General features: G+C 48.4%; 1 protein-coding gene across 2 annotated transcripts; it reads right to left on the bottom strand.

The window, feature by feature from the left end:
* Positions 1–835: 835 nt before the first annotated feature.
* Positions 836–20,212, bottom strand: LOC134506602 (phospholipase A and acyltransferase 3-like). 2 transcript variants are annotated; one of them, XM_063316845.1, is made up of 5 exons: positions 20,153–20,212; positions 14,907–14,992; positions 5,680–5,782; positions 3,985–4,253; positions 836–1,563 (listed from the first exon to the last, which is right to left on the bottom strand). In XM_063316845.1, exons 2-5 carry the CDS (start codon positions 14,961–14,963, stop codon positions 1,462–1,464), a joined length of 531 nt encoding a protein of 176 aa, XP_063172915.1. In that variant the 5' UTR covers positions 14,964–14,992; positions 20,153–20,212; the 3' UTR covers positions 836–1,461. The 2 variants fall into 2 exon arrangements, with proteins under 2 accessions (XP_063172915.1, XP_063172917.1); XM_063316847.1 differs by lacking the exons at positions 14,907–14,992; positions 20,153–20,212 and adding an exon at positions 7,071–7,290.
* Positions 20,213–20,328: the final 116 nt, after the last annotated feature.

Genomic DNA, 20,328 nt, shown 5'->3' with positions numbered 1-20,328 from the left:
TTATTTGTGGGTTTCTTCATGCCAAGTATGAAACATCTGTTAAAAGAGTCGTTTGTTTTTTTATATATTTATTTTTTAAAAAACCCTTGCCTTTACAATAAAAGCAGATTTATTTTTAATTGCTGTTTTTGCACAGAAACTGATGTCTTGTTATGCTGTTGACATGTTATTAGAGGGCAGTATCTATTTTTTAAATCCTCATCCTGTATTTTATAGCCATCAAATAAAAAGCTAGTAACTCTGAACCTTTTAAGGTTTAAGCCTCCCTGCGTGGGACGGCGGAAATGTCTGAAATGCAAAATAGACAGGGATAAATATAGCGTAAGGATTCTCACTTCAGCCACGCTGGGGTGGAAAATCTCAACAAGTTAGCATCATCCCTAACAGTTCTCCTGGCCAAATAAGTAATGATGGTAGAAAATAATTTAGGCACTAATTTCACTAGAAAAAGGCTTTGTTGCCTTTTTTCTCAGTCAATAATACGCAAAAATACATGCCTGAAAAGAGAAGTACGCTATTAAAGTTATGTGCAAACAGTGGGAGTTATAGAGAGCACTTACACTGGGGATAGAGGTGACCCATTTTCAAGTCCTGGGTCAGAAAAAAGTCATGTTGAAGGGAAACGGTAACCTAATGCAAGGTTTTTCAAACTGTGTTCTGTGGAACCCCAGAGTTCCATGAGAATTTGATAGGTTTCAGTGAAAGATTAAGGAGGAAAGAAATAAGTTCAAACACAGCCAATTTCCCATCACTAGAGCTTTGCCTCTTGATCAGAAGTTAGGGGATTTTTCCATTTTTTTTTAACTAACAGCTTCTGCAGCCTGAAAAAAGTTTGAAAACCTCTGTATTTGTAACATCATGGGCCACTTGTAGCCAACTCCAGAGCCTTGCTGTGGTCCCCTGAGATTCTCCAGAATGTGATGCTAAGCTGCATTTTTAAAAGATAAAGCAGAAAGTACGGAGATCAGATGCGCTAACCGGGTGAAAATAAATTATAGCATGTGCAGGTGGAAATTAAATCAGATTTGGCTGTTGTCCTGGCTGGGCCTAACTCCTTGTCCTTCAATCCCCCGCCTTTTTGAAGCACAGTCCACAGAGTCTGGGAGGCCAGACAATAAGCCTTAATATGATCAAAGTTGCTTAATGCTGGCCTTTTCTGGAGGGAGGCAAAGTCCATTCACCCCCCAAGCAGAAGGTCCACCCTGGATTAAGTGGAGAGTCCCTCAGTCCATCTGGGACCCCTTATTTTTACTTGGAAACCAAAGGGATAGGCATTCTGCTCCAGCCCGGGAGTTAAGGAGAGGGTGGGATTTGGGAAAGCAGCTGCAAATAACCTTTTTTTTCTTAAGGTGATCATAGCTCAAGTTTTTAGAAACTTAACACACGCACACACTCACAAGGGACACAAACCAAGAAAAGCCAACAAGACAGAGAACTCTCTCAGACTCTGCTTTTTCTTCATTACTGGTTCTGCTGCTTCTTCCTTCTGACCATGGCAGTACCAACACCAACAAACAAGCCTGCCAGGCCCGCAATGGTAGCCCCCACAAAAAAGTCTCGCACCTGCCGGGTTGAAGGGAAAGATAATCAGCAAAGATTTTTCTTTGGTGCAAGGAAAGTGCTGTGTTCTCTTCAGTTCCATCAGATATATCTCAACCTGCCACATCCCAGATGTGCTTATATGGCAGTTCCTAGAATTGGGGAGCGATTGGCAACTTGTTGGTCAGAGAGAGAGAAAAGAGCTGGAATTGGGGGGGGGGCTGCTTTGTACTGGTCTGGGGTACTGCAGACATTGCCCGGCTCCCCCAAACAGGATCATCTTCCTACTTCCATGGTTTTGCACTTGTAAATACAGGAAGTCCTCACTTAACACCCGTTTGTTTAGTGACGGTTCGGACTTACAACGGCGTTGAAAACAACTGCTTATGACCAGTTCTCACACTTATGACTGTTGCAGTGTCCTTGCAGTCACGTGATCACAATTTGGACACTTGGCAACCAGTTCACATTTATGAATTTTGGATCATAAAATTTTTGATCACAATTTTCGCCCTGTCTCCCACCTTCCCTTCTTGGGAAAGGTGGTTGAGAAAGTGGTTGCGTTGCGGCTCCAGAGAATTTTGGAGGAAACGGATTATCTGGACCCCTTTCAGTCAGGTTTCAGGCCAGGATATGGGACGGAGACTGCATTGGTTGCACTTATGGACGACCTCTGGCGGGAGCGGGATGGAGGCAGTGCATCCATCCTTGCTCCCCTTGACCTCTCAGCGGCATTCGATACCATCAACCATGGTATCCTTCTGGGGCAGCTCAGGGAGTTGGGGGTGGGCGGTGTAGTTTTGCGCTGGTTGACCTCCTTCCTCCAGGGCCAGTCCCAATCGGTGGTGATAGGAGAAGGGAGATCCAGCCCTCGACCCCTCCATTGTGGGGTGCCACAGGGTTCGGTACTCTCCCCTCTCCTTTTTAACATCTACATGGAACCGCTGGGTGAGATCATCCGTCACCACGGGATGAGGTATCATCAGTATGCTGATGATACCCAGTTACATATCTCCATCCCGGGTGAAGTAAGTGATGCGGTCTCCACCCTTTCCAGGTGCCTGGGGGCTGTGGGGGCCTGGATGGGGAATAACAGGCTTCAACTGAACCCTGGTAAGACAGAGTGGCTGTGGATTGAGGGCTCCTCGGGTTCCAGGAAGCTATCATCTTTTGTTCTGGATGGGGTGGCACTGCCCCATTCGGAACCAGTGCGGAACCTGGGGGTCCTCCTGGACTCGCGACTCCTGCTCGAAGAGCAGGTGGCAGTCACGGCCAGGAGGGCCTTTGCACATCTTCGGGTGGTGCACCAGCTACGCCCATTCCTGGACCAAGATGCCCTCTGAACAGTCACTCATGCCCTTGTCATCTCCCATATAGACTACTGCAATGCACTCTACATGGGGCTACCCTTGAAAAGTATTCAGAAGCTTCAGCTGGTCCAGAACGCGGCTGCGCAGACAGTTATGGGTGCTGTGAAATCAGCACATGTGTAACACCACTGTTACGCGAGCTGCATTGGGTACCAGTTTGCTTCCAGGTCCAATTCAAGGTGTTGGTTATCACCTTTAAAGCCCTACATGGCATGGGGCCAGGTTACCTGAGGGACCACCTCTTCCCCATTACATCAACCCGTCCCACCCGATCGTGCAGGGCGGGCATGCTACGGACCCCATCAGCAAAGGAATTTCATCTAGCAGGGTCCAGGAGGCGAGCCTTCTCTGCAGTGGCGCCCGCCCTTTGGAACATCTTGCCCCCAGAGTTGAGATGGGTTTCCTCGCTCTCGGAAGAAACTTAAGACCTGGTTCTGACGCCTTGCTTGGGAGGGGGAGAGTGATAGTTCCACCTGGGGATGGCTGGCGCCGTAGCACCTCTTAGTGATCCATCTCCACTTAGATTTTACATTTGTTTTTAGGTATATTTTAATGTCATTTTATGTGGCTATGTTTTTAGTGCTATTCATTGTAAACTGCCCAGAGTCCCCCATTGGGGGAGAAGGGCGGTGATATCAATTTAATAAATAATAATAATAATAATAATAATAATAATAATAATAATAATAATGACCGTCACAGCGTCCCTTGGTCACATCACCATTTTCGGCCTTCCCAGCCGGCTTCTGGCAAGCAAAATCAATGGGGAACTACATGATCTGCTTAACAACCACGTGGTCTGCTTAGCGCCCACAGTGATTCGCTTAATGCCTGCCACAAAAAAGGTTGTAAAATCAGATCAGATTCGCTTAATGACCACTTTGCTTAGCAACTGAAATTCTGGTCCCAGTTGTGGCTGTTAAGCAAGGACTACCTGCATAAAAGAAGCTTTTCCCTCATCTGGCAAACTCAGATGCGGAACGCCGGTGAAATAAAAAGGGGATGTTTGCTCAAGAGCCCTCTTAAGGCTTACAAAACACATTTGGTAAAGAAAAGCTCCAAGGGGACAGCTTACTTGGTCGCTCCTGGCCACGCCGTAGCGCAGTTCGGTGACAAAGTGTTCACAGTTCTCGCTGGTGACTTTATATTCAAGCTCCTGGCCCACCTTCTCTTCTGCCAGCTGGATAATCTTGTTAATGGGCAGCGGGGCATACTTGGAATCGTGCTTGTTGTTGACCCGGTAGCGATCACTCCCCACCACGTGGAAGAGACGTTCCTTCTTCACCACGGCCTTGTTGGTGAGGGTGGACATGAGGCTGGCACAGCCCGCTCCGGCCACTTCACCTTCAGGATGGGAAGAAAGGGCGTGAGGGTTGTCTGCCTTCAGAAAGATGGGTGCCCTGCAGCCTGCCAACTGGGGAGGGTGGAAATCAGGGTTCGTGAGAGCTAGTGCCATCAAATTAATGTAGGGATTAACGAGGAAGGTGCCAAGATACATCCTTGACGGACCTCTCTCTCAGTGGCTATTCCCAAAACCCCTATTCCCAAAACCTTCCTCAAATGAAAACTGCCCAAGGTTCAGCATAATGGCTTGCTCTCTTTTCTTTAACCTGTTCAATCGTGTCCAATTCTCAGAGACCACCTGGACAAGTCCCTGCAGTTTTGTTTTGTTTTGTTTATTTATTTTTTATCCCACCTTTATTATTTTTACAAAGGACTCAAGATGGCGAACGTACATAATACTCCTTCCTCCTCCTATTTTCCCCACAACAACAACCCTGTGAGGTAGGTTGGGCTGAGAGAGAGGGACTGGCCCAAGGTCACCCAGCCTGCTTCCATGCCTAAGGCGGGACTACAACTCTCATACCACCCCTGATTGGCTCTTGGGCTGAGAGAGAGGGATTGGCCCAAGGTCACCCAGCCGGCTTTCATGCCTAAGGCGGGACTAGAACTCTCCTACTACGCCTGATTGGCTCTTGGGCTGAGAGAGGGTAACTGGCCCAAGGTCACCCAGCTGGCTTTCACACCTAAGGCGGGACTAGAACTCTCAGTCTCCTGGTTTCTAGCCTGTTGCCTTAACCACTAGACCAAACTGGCTCTTTCCTTGGCAAGGTTTTTTTTTTTCCAAGAAGTGGTTTGCCACTGCCTCCTTCGTAGGGCTGAGAGAAAGTGGCTGGCCCAAGGTCACCCAGCTGGCTTTGTGCCCAAGGTGGGACTAGAACTCACGGTCTCCCGGTTTCTAGCCTGATGCCTTAACTGCTACACCAAACTGGCTCTCTTTTTATAGACTAAAAAGCCCCAGATGTTTCAACCTTTCCTGATAGGGAACCTGCTCTACCCCCTTTGACCATCTTAGCTGTCCTCTTCTGAACTTTCTCGAGCTCCACTATATCCTTTCTGAAGTCCAGCGACCAGAACTGCCCACAATATTCCAGATATTGGCATCTCTAATTTCCAAACTGTTTCTTATCATCCGAAACATCCCCCTGGCCTTTTTTACAGCAGAGGGAGACGACATTGACCCCTTCCTTGAACTGTTTACTCCAAGACCATTTTCCCCATCAGTCACCGCTAGCTCTGATCCCCGGATGGGAAGGAAACATTTACAAACCCGAAAACCCAACTCTAAGAACACAACAGGCCAATATATTATCCTGCCCAATGTTGCTAATTTCCCAGGGTTAAAGTTGTGGGTCAAACGCAGAGGTGCCAACCGAGCTGGAAGTTCTGCCTGGTCATTTGGCAACCCAGCTAGGAAATAGTTCCTTACTTGGTGGAGCCAGATGGATGACATAACCGTTCCCCACATAGATCGCCCAGTGCTGGTATGCCAAGCGGAAGATTTCAATCAAGTCCCCAAGCTCCAAATCAACCTTTGAACGAAAGGAGGACAAAGAAATCAAGCTTCAGCAAACAGATAGGAAACCCAAGTTAGAAAGAAAAAGAAAAACCTTCCAATCTGAGAAAGCAAGGGACATCTATAAGAGCTGCAAAACAAAACTCAGAGTCACGGGATCGCCCAGGATAATGAAGGGGCATTCCAGAACAGTGACAAATGCCCCTTTTTATGAAAAGCAGCCTGCAGCTTTGGGAGCTGACAGAAATGCATTGAAAACCCTTAGCATTGCAAATAATTGTTCCATTGTTTGCATTTTTTTTACCCTTTACACGCTTCGCCGTTTTTTTTTCCCCTTGAAAAGGTGAATGTGTTCCTATTAGCCATGTTTTAACATTCTCCTGAATAATCCTAAATATTCTTGAAGGGTTTGAGGACAGATGATGCAGACAGAAAAGTCCTTATCCGTAAGATATGTCTCTCCCCAGCCCTGCACCCCCGGAGTTGTGGCTCTTGTTACAGTGCTTATTACAGATGCTCAATCAATTCCAAGGCTTCTTTCATATCCTGGAGGGATCTTTCTCCTTATTGATTAGTTTTGCCAGCAATTCATTATTTACAACCAGCTAATCCAAAGGCGCACTTCATATCAGGTCTATGAATTCAGATTCCACACTTGCAGCTAAAGGCTAGTGTTTCAAAATGTTTGAGCAATCAATTGTAGACCCAGTGCTTGGCTTGATGGCCAATTTTCCTGGGATTTTTTTTTTCTTTTAATGAAGGAGAATGACATCAAAACTAACACTAGGAGACACGTGCACACAAATGCATACAAATACTTTTCTCGGCCTCCTAAAATATTGTGCAATCGGTGTCACTGCAGGGCATGAGTCCACCTGCCAAATGGAAGATCATACTTTTCAAAAAGAAAGCAAGCTTTGTTGAACAAGTCCAGCAAGGGGTCAAATTCCATGGATCAGAGATGTTGGCATGTTGCTTTGTTGCATTGGCTGCCCCTTTACAAAGATTAAATAGTGAACCTGAAAGAATGTGGAAGCTTTCTGGACCGTTCATTCTTTCCTTCCCCTACAACGTAACAGAATTAATAAGGACCTCATTCCATACTTCCCATGAAGCAAAACCTGGAAGTTTACCAGATTATACAATTGGTTCATCTTTACGGTGCCACAAAACTCTTCGTCCTTTGAAGCAAACACACAGACACGCCCGCAAAAACCCACTGCATACATACCTGCACAGAAGACAAAAGGCCCAGGTACCTTTTTCAAATTATTCAATGTTCTATCTCACCATCCCTCACTTACCCTGTCCATCTCTGAGATTTCACTGCTTGTATCCATATTCACTGCAGCTTTGTCCTTCTCACCAAGGTGTAAAACCCACACAAACCCAGGCCGCGAAAGGAAAGGAAAGGAACGGGGAGCTTATCCTAGGCGCAAAGCAGAACCTGTCTTTTTGAATCCTGCCACAACAGAGCTAACAATTTGGAACAGCCAGGATGGAAAGTGAAAGAGTTAGGAATAGCTGACCTTGCTCTGAAGGCGTCATGTGGAAATACTTACGCTGCCCAGTAAGGGAGGGCTGGCAAATGTCCTCATGTGCAACTTCCAGTTGAATGGCTGGACTTCAAGAGAAGTCTGTGTGGGTTTCTCCCTGTATCAAATATCAGCCCACAAAGCAGAAACCCTGAGCCATTTGCTAAAACTGATCAGGAAAACAATCAAACCAAAATGCCTTGATTGGTACTTTGGCCTGCAGAAAACCCAAAGCCAGCCAGGTTCTACTTTGCTTATTAACGCTTCTAAGTAATTAATTTGCCCAGAAGCAAATGAAGCTCCCATTTTTGGAATGAGCCGCTGTTCTTGTGCTCTGTTTTTTAAAGTTTTGTCTCTTTTTATGGATACCCGGAGTCCATCAGAGGTGGACAGCTGTGAAAAACGTAAATAAAGGAATAAAATAACACACCTATGTGCCAGTATTCGATGTTTTCCAAATCTTAGTATCAAATCAAATCTTTATTACATTTGTAGACCAGCTGTAATGATTGCCCTAGCCCCAAATACTCAGACTCACAAGAGGCTGCTAAATGAAATCTGATTTATTAGAGTACTAAAGGCAAATACAGAGAAAGCTGAGAATGAGCAAAAGCGCGCCAAATACAAACTTAAACCCTTGCTTCAAACGTATCCCGCCTCCCTCGTAACAGCCCCGCCCGGCACAGGTGCTAGCAAACGTCAGAGTTGCTAGCCTGGGAAAGTAACCTTGAGCGCAGTAGATAATATAAATACATTCCAAAGCAAAGCCAAAAGATAACCGTTCCCATCCTCCCCAGAAAGATGAAACACGCATCCAATTAATGACATGCGAAACGTTACGATGCATCAAAGACATTGAAACGGCGAACATGACATACCGCCTCCCTAAAAATACACTTAGGGACCCGGTTTTGTGGGATAAGCAGAGTGGAAACGGGCCACCAAAACAGGGGAAGCTACATCTGGTGCAGCGACCCACTCTGGATGAGGGAAATGTTTCCAACGAACTAAATATTGCAAAGTATTGCGAAGGCGTCTAGAGTCCAGAATTTCTTTAACTTCGAAGTGTTGCTGACCATCAATCATGATGGGGGTGGGAGGTGGAGGTTGACGATGCCAGCGGTCAGAAGGAATAGTCGGTTTGAGTAAGCTGCAATGAAAAACAGGGTGTAAGCGTTTAAGGTTATGAGGCAAGTCAAGTTTAAAAGTCACAGGGTTAATCTGAGCGATAATCGGGAAAGGACCCACAAACTTAGGCGCAAGTTTCTTTGAAGGTTGTGATGACTTGATAAACTTGGTAGAAAGGTACACCGAGTCCCCAACTTGGAATGCAGGTTGGGGGGCCCGCTTCCGATCAGCATACAATTTATAATCCGCTTGAGCATCAGCCAATGCCTTTTGAATCATTGGCCAGGAGTCAGCCAGTTGTGTTGTCCAATCATCTGGAGTGACTGCAGCTGTTGGAGGTTGCGGTAGATCAGAGATAGGTACAAAGTCTTTACCCTGAGCTACCCGAAATGGGGTTTGGCCAGTGCTTTGATGCACTGCATTGTTGTAAGCCACTTCAGCAAACGGTAGGAGGTCTACCCAATTGTCCTGCTGATAATTCACAAAAGCTCGAAGGTACTGCTCTAAAGTAGAGTTAACCGCCTCAGTGGCCCCGTCCGTCTGAGGATGCCAAGCCGTGGACAGGGCTTGCTTCGTGCCTAACAGCTTGAGAAACGCCCGCCAAAATTGCGAGGTAAATTGTGTACCTCTGTCCGAAATCAAGCGGGAGGGACATCCGTGTAACCTGTACACGTGTACAAGGAATAGGCGAGCCAATTGACGTGCCGACGGAATGGACACGCAAGGGATGAAGTGAGCCTGTTTGGAGAAATAGTCTTTGACCACCCAAATGACCGTTTTGCGTTGGCTGGGCGGTAGCTCGACAATAAAGTCCATGGAGATTTCCTCCCAAGGGGAAGAAGGGGCTGCCACTGGTTGCAGCAGTCCTTGGGGCTTGCCCGCCTTGCGCTTGGACATTGCACAAACAGTGCAGGAGGCAATGTAGTCTTTAACATCTTTACGTAATGTGGGCCACCAGAATTGCCTCCGAACGAGGTGCAAGGTTTTTACAAACCCGAAATGACCTGCGAGTTTGTCATCGTGTGAACGTAGTAACACATCTTTTCTGAGGCTTTCAGGAACGTAGAGGCGGTCGGATTTCCAAGCGAAGCCTCTGTCAAAAGTAACATTGTCTTTATTCGCAAGCAACCAAGTATCCGTTTTTAGTTCTTTGAGAAACTTTTGTTGCAACTGGGAGGGAATTGACAAAGCACTTGGCTGAACAGCGCTTGTGGTGGGCGGCTGCTGTGCGCGCGTTTGGCTTCGCGTCACAGCCTGCATGCCCAATTGGGGCGCCGTCCATAGGGTGCTTACCACATCTGGCGCTGCCCCAGAGTCCTGAGGTTGCCTTGACAAGGCATCAGCCAAGAAGTTCTTTTTCCCTGGAATAAATTTGAACTGAAAATTGAATCGATTGAAAAATTGAGCCCAACGAACCTGTTTGGGGCTCAGTTTTCGAGGGGTACTAAGAGCCTCCAAGTTTTTATGGTCAGTCCATACTTCAAAGGGATGATTTGCCCCTTCCAACAGATGCCGCCAAGCTTCCAATGCAGCTTTTACGGCAAATGCCTCCTTCTCCCAAACATGCCAACGCCTCTCAGTCTCGGAAAATTTGCGGGATAAGTAGGCACAGGGCTTGAGGCATCCTGCCTCGTCCTTTTGCATCAACAATGCCCCAATAGAATAATCGGAGGCATCTGCCTGTACGACAAACGGCTTTGAGGGATCAGGATGCTGTAAAATGGGCTCCTTGACGAAAGCTGCTTTCAGCTGCTCAAACGCCGTCTGACAAGCAGGCGTCCACCTCAACAGCGCTCCGGGATTCTTGACTCTCCTAGTATCTCCCACCCCTTTGGTTCGCAGCAGCTCAGTTAGGGGCAAGGCAATCTCAGCGAACCCCCTTATGAACAATCTGTAGTAGTTGCTGAACCCCAGGAAACTTTGAAGTTGCCTGCGGGTGCGGGGACTCTCCCAGTCCATGATAGCCTGCACCTTGGCAGGGTCCATTTCTATGCCTTTAGCTGAAATCCTATACCCCAAGTAGTCAATTTGGGTCTGATGAAAGGCACATTTCGACAGCTTGGCATACAATTCAGCAGATCTGAGTTTACACAATACTTGCTTTACCAGAGCTACATGCTCTTTCATGGTTTCAGTATAAATCAACACATCATCCAAATACACTAGTACACCTTTGAACAGATGTTCATGCAAAACTTCATTGATTAATTGCATAAATACCCCAGGGGCCCCAGCCAACCCAAACGGCAACACCTTATACTGGAAAGCTCCCAACGGGCAATTGAATGCAGTTTTCCACTCATCCCCCTCCTTGATTCGTACACGATAGTAGGCTTCTCTTAAATCAAGCTTAGAGAAGATCTTTCCCTTGGCCAGATGTGACAACATGTCCTTTATCAATGGCAAGGGATATTTGTTGGAAATTGAGACGGCATTTAATCCGCGGAAATCCGTACAAAGTCTCAATGTCCCGTCCTTTTTTGGGCGAAAAAGAACCGGCGCCCCCACGGGTGAATTCGCCGGCTCAATAAATCCGCGCGCCAGATTTTTGTCCACAAATTCCCTCAACAGAGTCAGTTCCTTCTGCGTCATGGAATAAATTTTTGGTTTAGGCAATTGGGTGTTGGGCAACAGTTCTATGGCACAGTCCGTCTTTCGATGGGGGGGCAACTGATCAGCTTCCTTTTCACCGAATACATCAGCAAACATCCAGTACTCGGCCGGCAAGCCTTCCAGAGGAGAGGCCGGGTAAGGCGGAGTCGCAGCTGCCGCAACCCCCACCATCTCCTCTGGGGCACCCTTCCCCTCTGCCGCTTGATAAAACCCATCCCTAAACGTGATAGTTCGGTAGACCCAGTTTATTTGGGGGTTTTGCTGCACCAACCAGGGTACCCCCAACACCACCAATGGTCCCCCAACAGGAGCCACGACAAAAGACAACCCTTCCTGGTGACTGCCCAGTTGCAAGGCTACACGCCCTGTAAAATGGGTGACCGGTTTGCCCCCTGCCACGGACCCATCCAATTGAGTAAAAGCGATGGGTCGCTGTAAAGGGAACGTGGGGAGCTCCAAAGCCGCCACCACGTCGGGGTGCATAAGACACCGGGAACACCCCGAATCAATCATGGCCCATACTTCCACAGTCTTGGATTGGGAGCCCAATTTCAATTTCACCATGAGTATGCGGTAAGTGCCACTCACCGATGGAGGCTCGCGCCCGTCCTCTACCACCTGCCCAGCGGCGCCCTTTAGAGCAGGTGGCTGGCGTTTCCCGCCGGCTGCGGGATTTCGGTCTCCCCCTCAATTTCGTAGAACATCACATCGTCTCCCTCGGTTTCAGCCACCGCAGCTTTCTGTTTCCTCGGCAATGCAGGGGACTTTGCTGGCAGTTTTCCGGGCCGTTCCTCTACCTTCGCCTTCGGGCATGCTGCCACTCAATGCCCCTCCTTACCACATCTCAGACACAAGCCTTTTGCGTACCGCTTCTCCCGCTCCTCGTCCCAGGGTCGTTGTCCCGGTTTCCCCCCGGTGGTCGATGGGCGGCTGGGCTTCACCTCCCGCCCCGACTTGGCGGTCTTCCGCTGGGCAAAGATCTCCTGGGCATGTTCAGCCCTCCCCGCCAGCAGGATCCACTCATACAGCGTGTATGGGTCGTCCCTCCCCAGGGACCAGCGTAGCACTTCTGTATTCAAGCCATCCTTGAAGAGCTCGATAATGGTTGCTTGGGACCAGTCATCCACCTTCCCAGCTAGCGCTTTAAACTCCAAAGCATAATCGGCCACTGATCTGAACCCCTGCTTGAGTTCCTTCAGGGCTCGCTTTGCTCTCTCCTTTGCTAAGGGGTCCTCGAAGTGTTGCTTCAACGCCCCGAGGAACTCCTCGAGACTTTCCAGTTCAGGCGCCTCCGACTGGCACATCTGGACATACCAGTCTGCCGCCCTCCCCTTCAGTTTGGTGGCAATGGTGATGATCCTTGCCTTTTCCGATTGGAAAAACGCCCCCCATTCTTCCATATAGGCTTTCGCGTTCGTCAGGAAGAACGAGAGTTTGGTCGGATCCCCATCAAACTTGACAGGGAAGTCTCGCATGCCGCCTCCCGCCGCGCTGCGCCCCACCACCGGTGCTGCCGCGGCTTGTGTTTCCCTGGCTCGGGGCGGCACGGGGCCCCGGGGCAATCGCCCTGGCGATGCTGCGATTTCCATCTGGACCGACTGGTCCCCTTCGCGCCTCCGCACCACCCATCGCCGTTCCGGGGACAGCCCCTGGGAAGAGGGGGTTGAATGCCTCTGGCTTGATTCTTCCCGGACCTCTCGCAACGAGGTCACATCCAAGCTCAGCTGTTTCAATATAGCCTCCAACGAATCCATTTTGGACTCCAACACTCGGATCCGATCCGGAGTGGGTGAGCCCTCCGTTGGCTGCACCTGCACCACGTTGGGGGATAATGGGTATCTCTGCCTCCAGGAGGGACCCCCCGCTGCCGTGGCATCTCCTTGGGTCTCATCCCAGGTGAGCAGCTCGCCCGGAGAATTTACGGTGGTCTCTGGGGCCGTTTTCAGCCCCCCGGCTTCACTCTCCGACTCGGAGCTCGCCTCCTCTCGGATGGCTGACAGCTCCCCACCTTGGGACGGTCGGCCGGACTGCCTCACGGTCGAGTCCGGTTCCCCTTCCTCCATCATCATGATGTCGGGTTCAGTCATCGCGGGCTCTCTCCCTCACAGGGTTAGACGCTTGTCTTTCCTGGACAGGGGCCAGCGGAGTTAGGAACTTAGATTCTCAGCTTTATGTAATGATTGCCCTAGCCCCAAATACTCAGACTCACAAGAGGCTGCTAAATGAAATCTGATTTATTAGAGTACTAAAGACAAATACAGAGAAAGCTGAGAATGAGCAAAAGCGCGCCAAATACAAACTTAAACCCTTGGTGCAAACGTATCCCGCCTCCCTCGTAACAGCCCCGCCCGGCACAGGTGCTAGCAAACGTCAGAGTTGCTAGCCTGGGAAAGTAACCTTGAGCGCAGTAGATAATATAAATACATTCCAAAGCAAAGCCAAAAGATAACCGTTCCCATCCTCCCCAGAAAGATGAAACACGCATCCAATTAATGACATGCGAAACGTTACGATGCATCAAAGACATTGAAACGGCGAACATGACACCAGCGTAATAAAATCTTAGTAATCAATGGGCCAATTTATCTTTTGCTATACCAGCATTTCTCCAAGCAATGAGAAGTTCTGGAGATACAACATGAACCCAAATGTGATTTATTTTAGAAGGGGGTACAAATCCAGAATGTAGAGTTCCCAAAAGCCTTGGACCAAATATCCGGGGTTCTTTTAAAAGTTGCCCCCAAATTGTAAATATTAAGGTGACAAGGGATGGGAGATAACTAAATCATAATGAAAAAAAGGTGAAAGGTCCCCTGTGCAAGCACTGAGTCATGTCTGACCCTCTGGAGGGATGCCGCTTTCACAACGCTTTCATAATGAAATCACAATGAACAAAGTAAATAAATGGTGAATAGGCTATATCATTGGTTAAATGTTTGGAAATTAAATCAAATCGAGTTTTTCACCCTGATTCCCACCCCTGCTATATCCCACAGAGACACATTTGGCTCCCTGATGGTTTGATGCTTCACCGTATCTGCATTTGTTTACAAATATATACACCAGTGTTTCTCAACCCTGGCCGCTTTAAGACGCGTGGACTTCAACTCCCAGAATTCCCTAGCCAGCCATGCTGGGAATTGAAGCCCACTCTTCTTAAAGTGACCAAGGTTGAGAAACACTGATATACACTGTGCAGAGATTAAGGGACAGCTAAAATGCTGCAATAAACAGCCAAGATCTGCTGTTTCTGTAACAGATCTCTGGAAAAACAGACTCCACCTTAATATTGGCTATGGAGCCCACGTCCTTGGGATCTTCTTAACGATGCTACAGTATGGTTCTTCCGAGGCAATCACCCGGATCTCATCGCCCATTGGCCAGGATGGGATGATGGAGGGACGAGATTTGCCTCTCCGAACTGGTTCCGCTGCTGGTTTGGTCTGGGGGTGAACCAAGTCAAGACGGTGGGTGCGCTGCACAATCCCACCCCTTTTTATATGTGCCACACCACACACTGAAAAGAGATGGGGCTTCAGTTGCCACCCTCTTGACTTCTTTGACTCCCTCCTGACACCCCTGGGTTCCACTCCTAAAAACCGGTTTACCAGCTCTGCTTATTTTGAATCACGCCTATGGGATCAGACTAGCCTTGTGGATTCAGATCCTTGTTTGGCCTTGATAATTGGCCATAGCTGACTTTGGACCAGCTGCTCAGGCCAACCTGCTTCACAGGACTGTTCTGTGGATAAAATGTTCCGTGGGAAGGGGACTCTGTGGGTCTCCTTGGTGGGACGAGCAGAAAATTAATAGATCAGTTCTACTCACTCTTCCCCCAGTCATTTATTCAGTTTGGTGACTTACCAGATTGGGGAGCTTTGCTCTGAAGGATTTAGGAATCGCTTTCTTCTTCTGGTCCATATCTCCATGTGCTACTGCCCAGCCACGACCTGAGACATCAAACCAACATGTTAATGCTTTTGACAAGCCAGGGCCACGCCAGTTTGAAGCTTTATTCCCTTTCAAGCATCTCTACCCAGCACCTCAGTCTGAAGCTCTCTCAGAATAGCGTACAGCAGGGTTTCTCAACCTTGGCAACTTGAAGATATGTGGACTTCAACTCCCAGAATTCCCCAGCCAGCATGGCTGCCTGGGGAATTCTGGGAGTTGAGGTCCACCCTTCTGAAAGCAGCCAAGGTCGAGAAACACTGGTTTATAGAATCATTTTAAAAAGAAAAAGACAAAACAATTATTACAACTGCAAAAGACACAGTTTGAAAGGTATGAAGGTAAAAGGAAAATAAATGTTTTTGAGGGACTGGGCTTCCTAAGGCCAAAGCCAGCAAACCAATCCAAATTATTATTATTATTATTATTATTATTATTATTATTATTATTATTATTAATTAAACTTGTATGCTGCCCAGAGTTGTTGAGAGTTGGGCAGCATACAAGTTTAATAAACTATCATCATCATCATCATCCCTCAGCCAAGTAAGAGAAACTTCCAAGAGCCATCTCTATATTTACCTGTTGACAAAATCTTATCCTGCCTTTTGGAACAAAAGCTTTTTCAAACGTTTTCAAATCCACACCCAAAACAACAGCCTCAAACCAATTTGAATCCTTACCGAAACCAGGAAAAGCCGCTAAAAACAAACACAAGCCCAACCATCACAGTGTTTTAAAAAGTGCCGTGAAATAAAAATTGCAAAAGAATAGGGAGAGGATTGACTGGAAAAACCCTCAGCAGCCGAAGAGGCAGAAAAATGAAAATGGTCCCAGCATTTTCGCTATTTCGTTTCAGGCTATTTTTTAAAAATAAACCCAAGAAAGAGCTGCTTCGTTTCGCATGCAGATGGGCTCGGTTGCTTGAGCAATCTTTTTCTCTCCTGGATTAAAGGCTGCTCAGATCCAGTGGGAGCCAGGCATCAAGAGGGGGATACCTTTGGAAAGGAATGACTGATGCTGTGATTTCTTGCTTCTTTTCAGTCCTGCCGCCATGCCCGACTTGGAGGTCCCAGAAGTTGCCTTGGTGGACATCCTGGGCTGGTTTCCCTTGGCATTCATGTGAGGCCCACGGAGCAGGCTACCTCGTGGGCCTCTCATTGTGGCATTGGAGGGTCTTGACAGCTGTTTATCAGTAATGGTCAAAGTCTGCAGGCCACTTCTCCCCACAGTTTGGGGGCCTCCCACCAAGGAACTGTTCCCCTTCCCTGTGGCACTGCCTTGGGGGGCTCCCGCCAAGGAACTGCTGCCCGTCCCCGTGGCACTGCCTTGGGGGGCTCCCGCCAAGGAACTGCTGCCCGTCCCCGTGGCACTGCCTTGGGGGGCTCCCGCCAAGGAACTGCTGCCCGTCCCCGTGGCACTGCCTTGGGGGGCTCCCGCCAAGGAACTGCTGCCCGTCCCCGTGGCACTGCCTTGGGGGGCTCCCGCCAAGGAACTGCTGCCCGTCCCCGTGGCACTGCCTTGTGGGGCTCCCGCCAAGGAACTGCTGCCCGTCCCCGTGGCACTGCCTTGGGGGCTTCCCGCCAAGGAACTGCTGCCCGTCCCCGTGGTACTGCCTTGCCGACAAGCAACCGGTGCCATTTCGTTGTCCTCTGCCCAGCACAACTTCTTCCAGACTAAATTTGGATGCTCTTTGGAGACTGCAGCTTCCTTATTCAATGGGGCCTCCTTGGGCCGGGCGGTCAAAGTCCCTTTCTGGCCTCGCGTGGGCTGCTTGGGATGATCTGGGACTGGCGGCTTTTTTACGGTGTGATTCTTGCAAGTTGGCAGCCCGAGGGGGACGGAGGCTGAAGCCTTCATTGTGCCCCCCTTGGCGGGCATGCTCTTGGGTGGGTGGGCAGCCTTCTGGCAGGAGCCCCAGTCACAGAACCAAACAAAGAAGTCAGACATAGCACTAGCCAGGCTGGATTTCCTGTCCCCCTCCCCTTGCCCAGCAGTTGGACCAGCCTGCTGAGGGTCCCCAGAGGATTATGACAAGCATTATCTCCTGGCAACCGGGCCTTATGACCCCTGTCCCTCCCTTTTGCTTGGCATCCCTGGATTGGACCATGGTGGCACTCTGCCCTTATAATGGCAGTGGTGGCCAGGCTTTACCCTGCATCCTTAGCTGCTGTGTGGCAGACAGAAATTCAACCGGTGAAGCCACCAGCTCCTGCATTAGCAGTAGTAAGGCAGTTGAGGTGGGATCAAGACTGGATCTGTGATTGATTGACTGATTGATTGATTATGTGCCATCAAGTTGGGGTTGACTCTAAGACACCCCAGAGATGGACCATCTCCAGAATGATCTGTTCCCAACCTGGTCCTTCAGGCCTCCCAGAGATGATCCATGATCACTTCTGTAATCGAGTCCTAGCATTAGAGCCTTCTCCAGGGAGCTGGGTCTTCACATAATATGATAATTTGACCCGGCTCATTTGTGCCTTGGGTGAGAACTCTGGATCGATTTGTTCAATGACCCATCGGTTTGTTTCCTTGCCTGTCCACGGCATTCTCTGGAGCCTTCTCCAACACCAGAGTTCAAAAACGTCAATATTCTTTCCGTCTTGTTTCTTCAAAGGCTAACTTTCGCTTCCGTAGAGGAAACGGGGGCGCCTCAAATATGCAACGATGGGATCACGTTGGATGGGAGGAGGGTTATTTATATACTTATTTACTTGTTTTCACATTTCTATTACCGCCCATCTCCCCCCAAGAGGGGGACTCTGGGCGGTTTACAATAAAATTCTCCTTAAAACCTCAGCGTAATAAAATCACTGAATCCACACCTACAATACTAAAATAATAAATATAAATATAAAATCCAAGTGGGAAAATTTCCATTCGGCAGGGAGAACTCTATGTCACCAGCCACCCCCAGGAAGAGCGGCTGCCCTTCCCTCCCCAGGCAAGGCGGCAGAACCAGGTCTTCAATATGCTGATTTTATGGCTGTTTTTTTTCCTTGCTCAGAGTCATAAGGAACCGTGCGTTGTGGTTTCAGCAAGTCTGACCAAAGGGAATCGTGTGAGCCGTGGATTGACCCCCTCCTGCGTTCGGAGCAGCACGGAAGTCTTGTTATGTGGATGCCTAAATCAAATCAGCACTTCCTTATGGTCATTCACTAGAAATGCCACACAATCCAACCTGCTTGGGCATGTGGTTCCTGTGAATCTTGCTCGTGAAACTCTGGCCTTGCACTGGCTGACAAGTCCGATTTGGGTCTCTGAACCTCCATCTGGATTTTGACTCCCCTTTTGCACACTTCTGTCGAAAGCGAAACCACCCAGGCTCGCTTTCTTTCCAAGAGACTTTGTCCATTTACATTGTCTGCCGTTATCTGCTCAGCCTTGAGGGAACTGCTATTTTCACCTGGGAACTGAATGTGCCCGAGTTTGCAACCAGAAAGGGGTCACTCGGACTTAATCCATGTCTGTATTTGCTCTGGCTGTTGACAGCCAACAGAATCACTGCTTTAGTTTGAATTCCTGCGCCATGCAGGGGTTGATTTGTTTATTTGATTAGTATCCTGCCTTTATTTTGTACAACTCAAGGCAAGCGTACGCAGTGCTACCTCCCATTTTCCCCACAACAACAACCCTGTGAGGTGGGTTAGCCTGAGAGAGAATAACTGGCCCAAAGACACCCAAGGGCCTTTGATGCCTAAGGGAGGACTAGAACTCACGGTCTCCCGGTTTCTAGCCAGGCACCTTCACCACGACACCACACTGGCTGCTCAAATGTTGGTGTAGACAACTTCAAGGATTCTGTTGAGATTAAGGAAGGCGACCTTGACAGAACTATGCAAGAATCATCACCTAGGCCAGTGTTTCTCAACCTTGGCAACTTTATGATGTGTGGACTTCAACTCCCAGAATTCCCCAGCCAGCATGAATTGAACCCCACATATCTTAAAGTTGCCAAGGTTGAGAAACACTGGCCTAGGCAAAGGGGACTGAAACAGTTTTAAGCCCTGAGAAAGGAGGTAATTGTAATGGAAAGGAATAACCTTGAGGAACAATGAAACAATGTCCAGCACAATGAAACTTGCAAGATTTGGGTATTATAGCCCATCTAATGAAAGTAATTTTAGCCTTCCTGTGCAATTGTTTTCATGGTCTGGTCTACCTGGTGGGGCTGGCAGATTCCAACTCTACACTCCTATGATTCTAAGCCTCATTCCCCCAATTTTCTTTTTTTCTCTGTTCTTTGCCTGGCTCCCCTTTATTCCTGGCCAGGCCCTTCCTGGACAGAGGGTTTTAGATAAACCGTGGCTATAAGACAAAGCAATTGATAGAAATACCGCAATGGACAGAAAGTCATTGCTCTGGTAAAACAAACTCAGAACTCTTACCTGGAGATCCAGTCAAAGTTGTTTTTGCAAGAAAAAATGGCTAGAAACATTTGTGGGAAGCTGGTTTCCTTCAGGTGACCCATTTATTAATGATTGTAGAAAAGACAGGTTTTGTTCAAAATCTGTTCTGTGGGACAACACAAAAACTCACGATCTGCCTTCTCTGTTTTTTCCCTTGATGCTGTGGCTTAACACAGCAAACTCAAAAATAAGTCATTTTGTTCAGTCCTACCAGGACCTTCACCCCAAACAGCAATATCCTGCAATATTCAGAATTTTTCATAAAACCAAGCATGGATCCATCAACCTCTGTCCCATTTCTGGAAAATCATGGGTCCAACATATACCCGATGAACCGTCATCTTTAAAAATCCTTGCAACCCTTTCTGAAAGCCAAACAATAAAATCACCCAGAAACAAATAACTGCACAGGAAGCAACTGAAAAAGTGGATTGGCCTCCCTCCACCCCCACCTGGAAAAAGGGGGTCGAATTCCGATTGCAAGGGGCACCAACGAAGCTAAAATTCAGCAACCGAGTCCAGTCTGTTGCCGTTTGTTTTCGCTTGGGGAAAAACCCAAAGATCCTATTTTCCTGGCTGATGGAGAGTCAGATTTCAGTAACGGGGGACCTGCTTTGCACCCCAAAATCGCAGGCTTGGTCCACTGCATCTCCCGTCCAGAGGAACTGGGAAAGAGCGGAAAACAGGGAGCTACACTGGATTCATCGTTTCATTCAGCACACAGTCCCAATAAAGAAAAGAAAAACAAACCTTTCGCCCGGCAGCAAACCAGGAGGCTGGGATTTTGACACAACAGCTGATTAAACAAGGGAGGGAACAGTCATGCGCAACACACGGGAATGCCGTGAATAGCTCTCTTTGACCTATCTGGCTCCTCCCGCATTAAAACCAAAGGGGACTTAAGGAGTGGCGTTGCTGCCCCCTGC

This window comes from Candoia aspera, chromosome 17 (genome assembly GCF_035149785.1).
Source record: "Candoia aspera isolate rCanAsp1 chromosome 17, rCanAsp1.hap2, whole genome shotgun sequence".
NCBI classification, from domain to species: domain Eukaryota; kingdom Metazoa; phylum Chordata; class Lepidosauria; order Squamata; family Boidae; genus Candoia; species Candoia aspera.
Note: the sequence above shows the minus strand (reverse complement) of the source record. Positions and strands in the feature narration are given on the sequence as shown.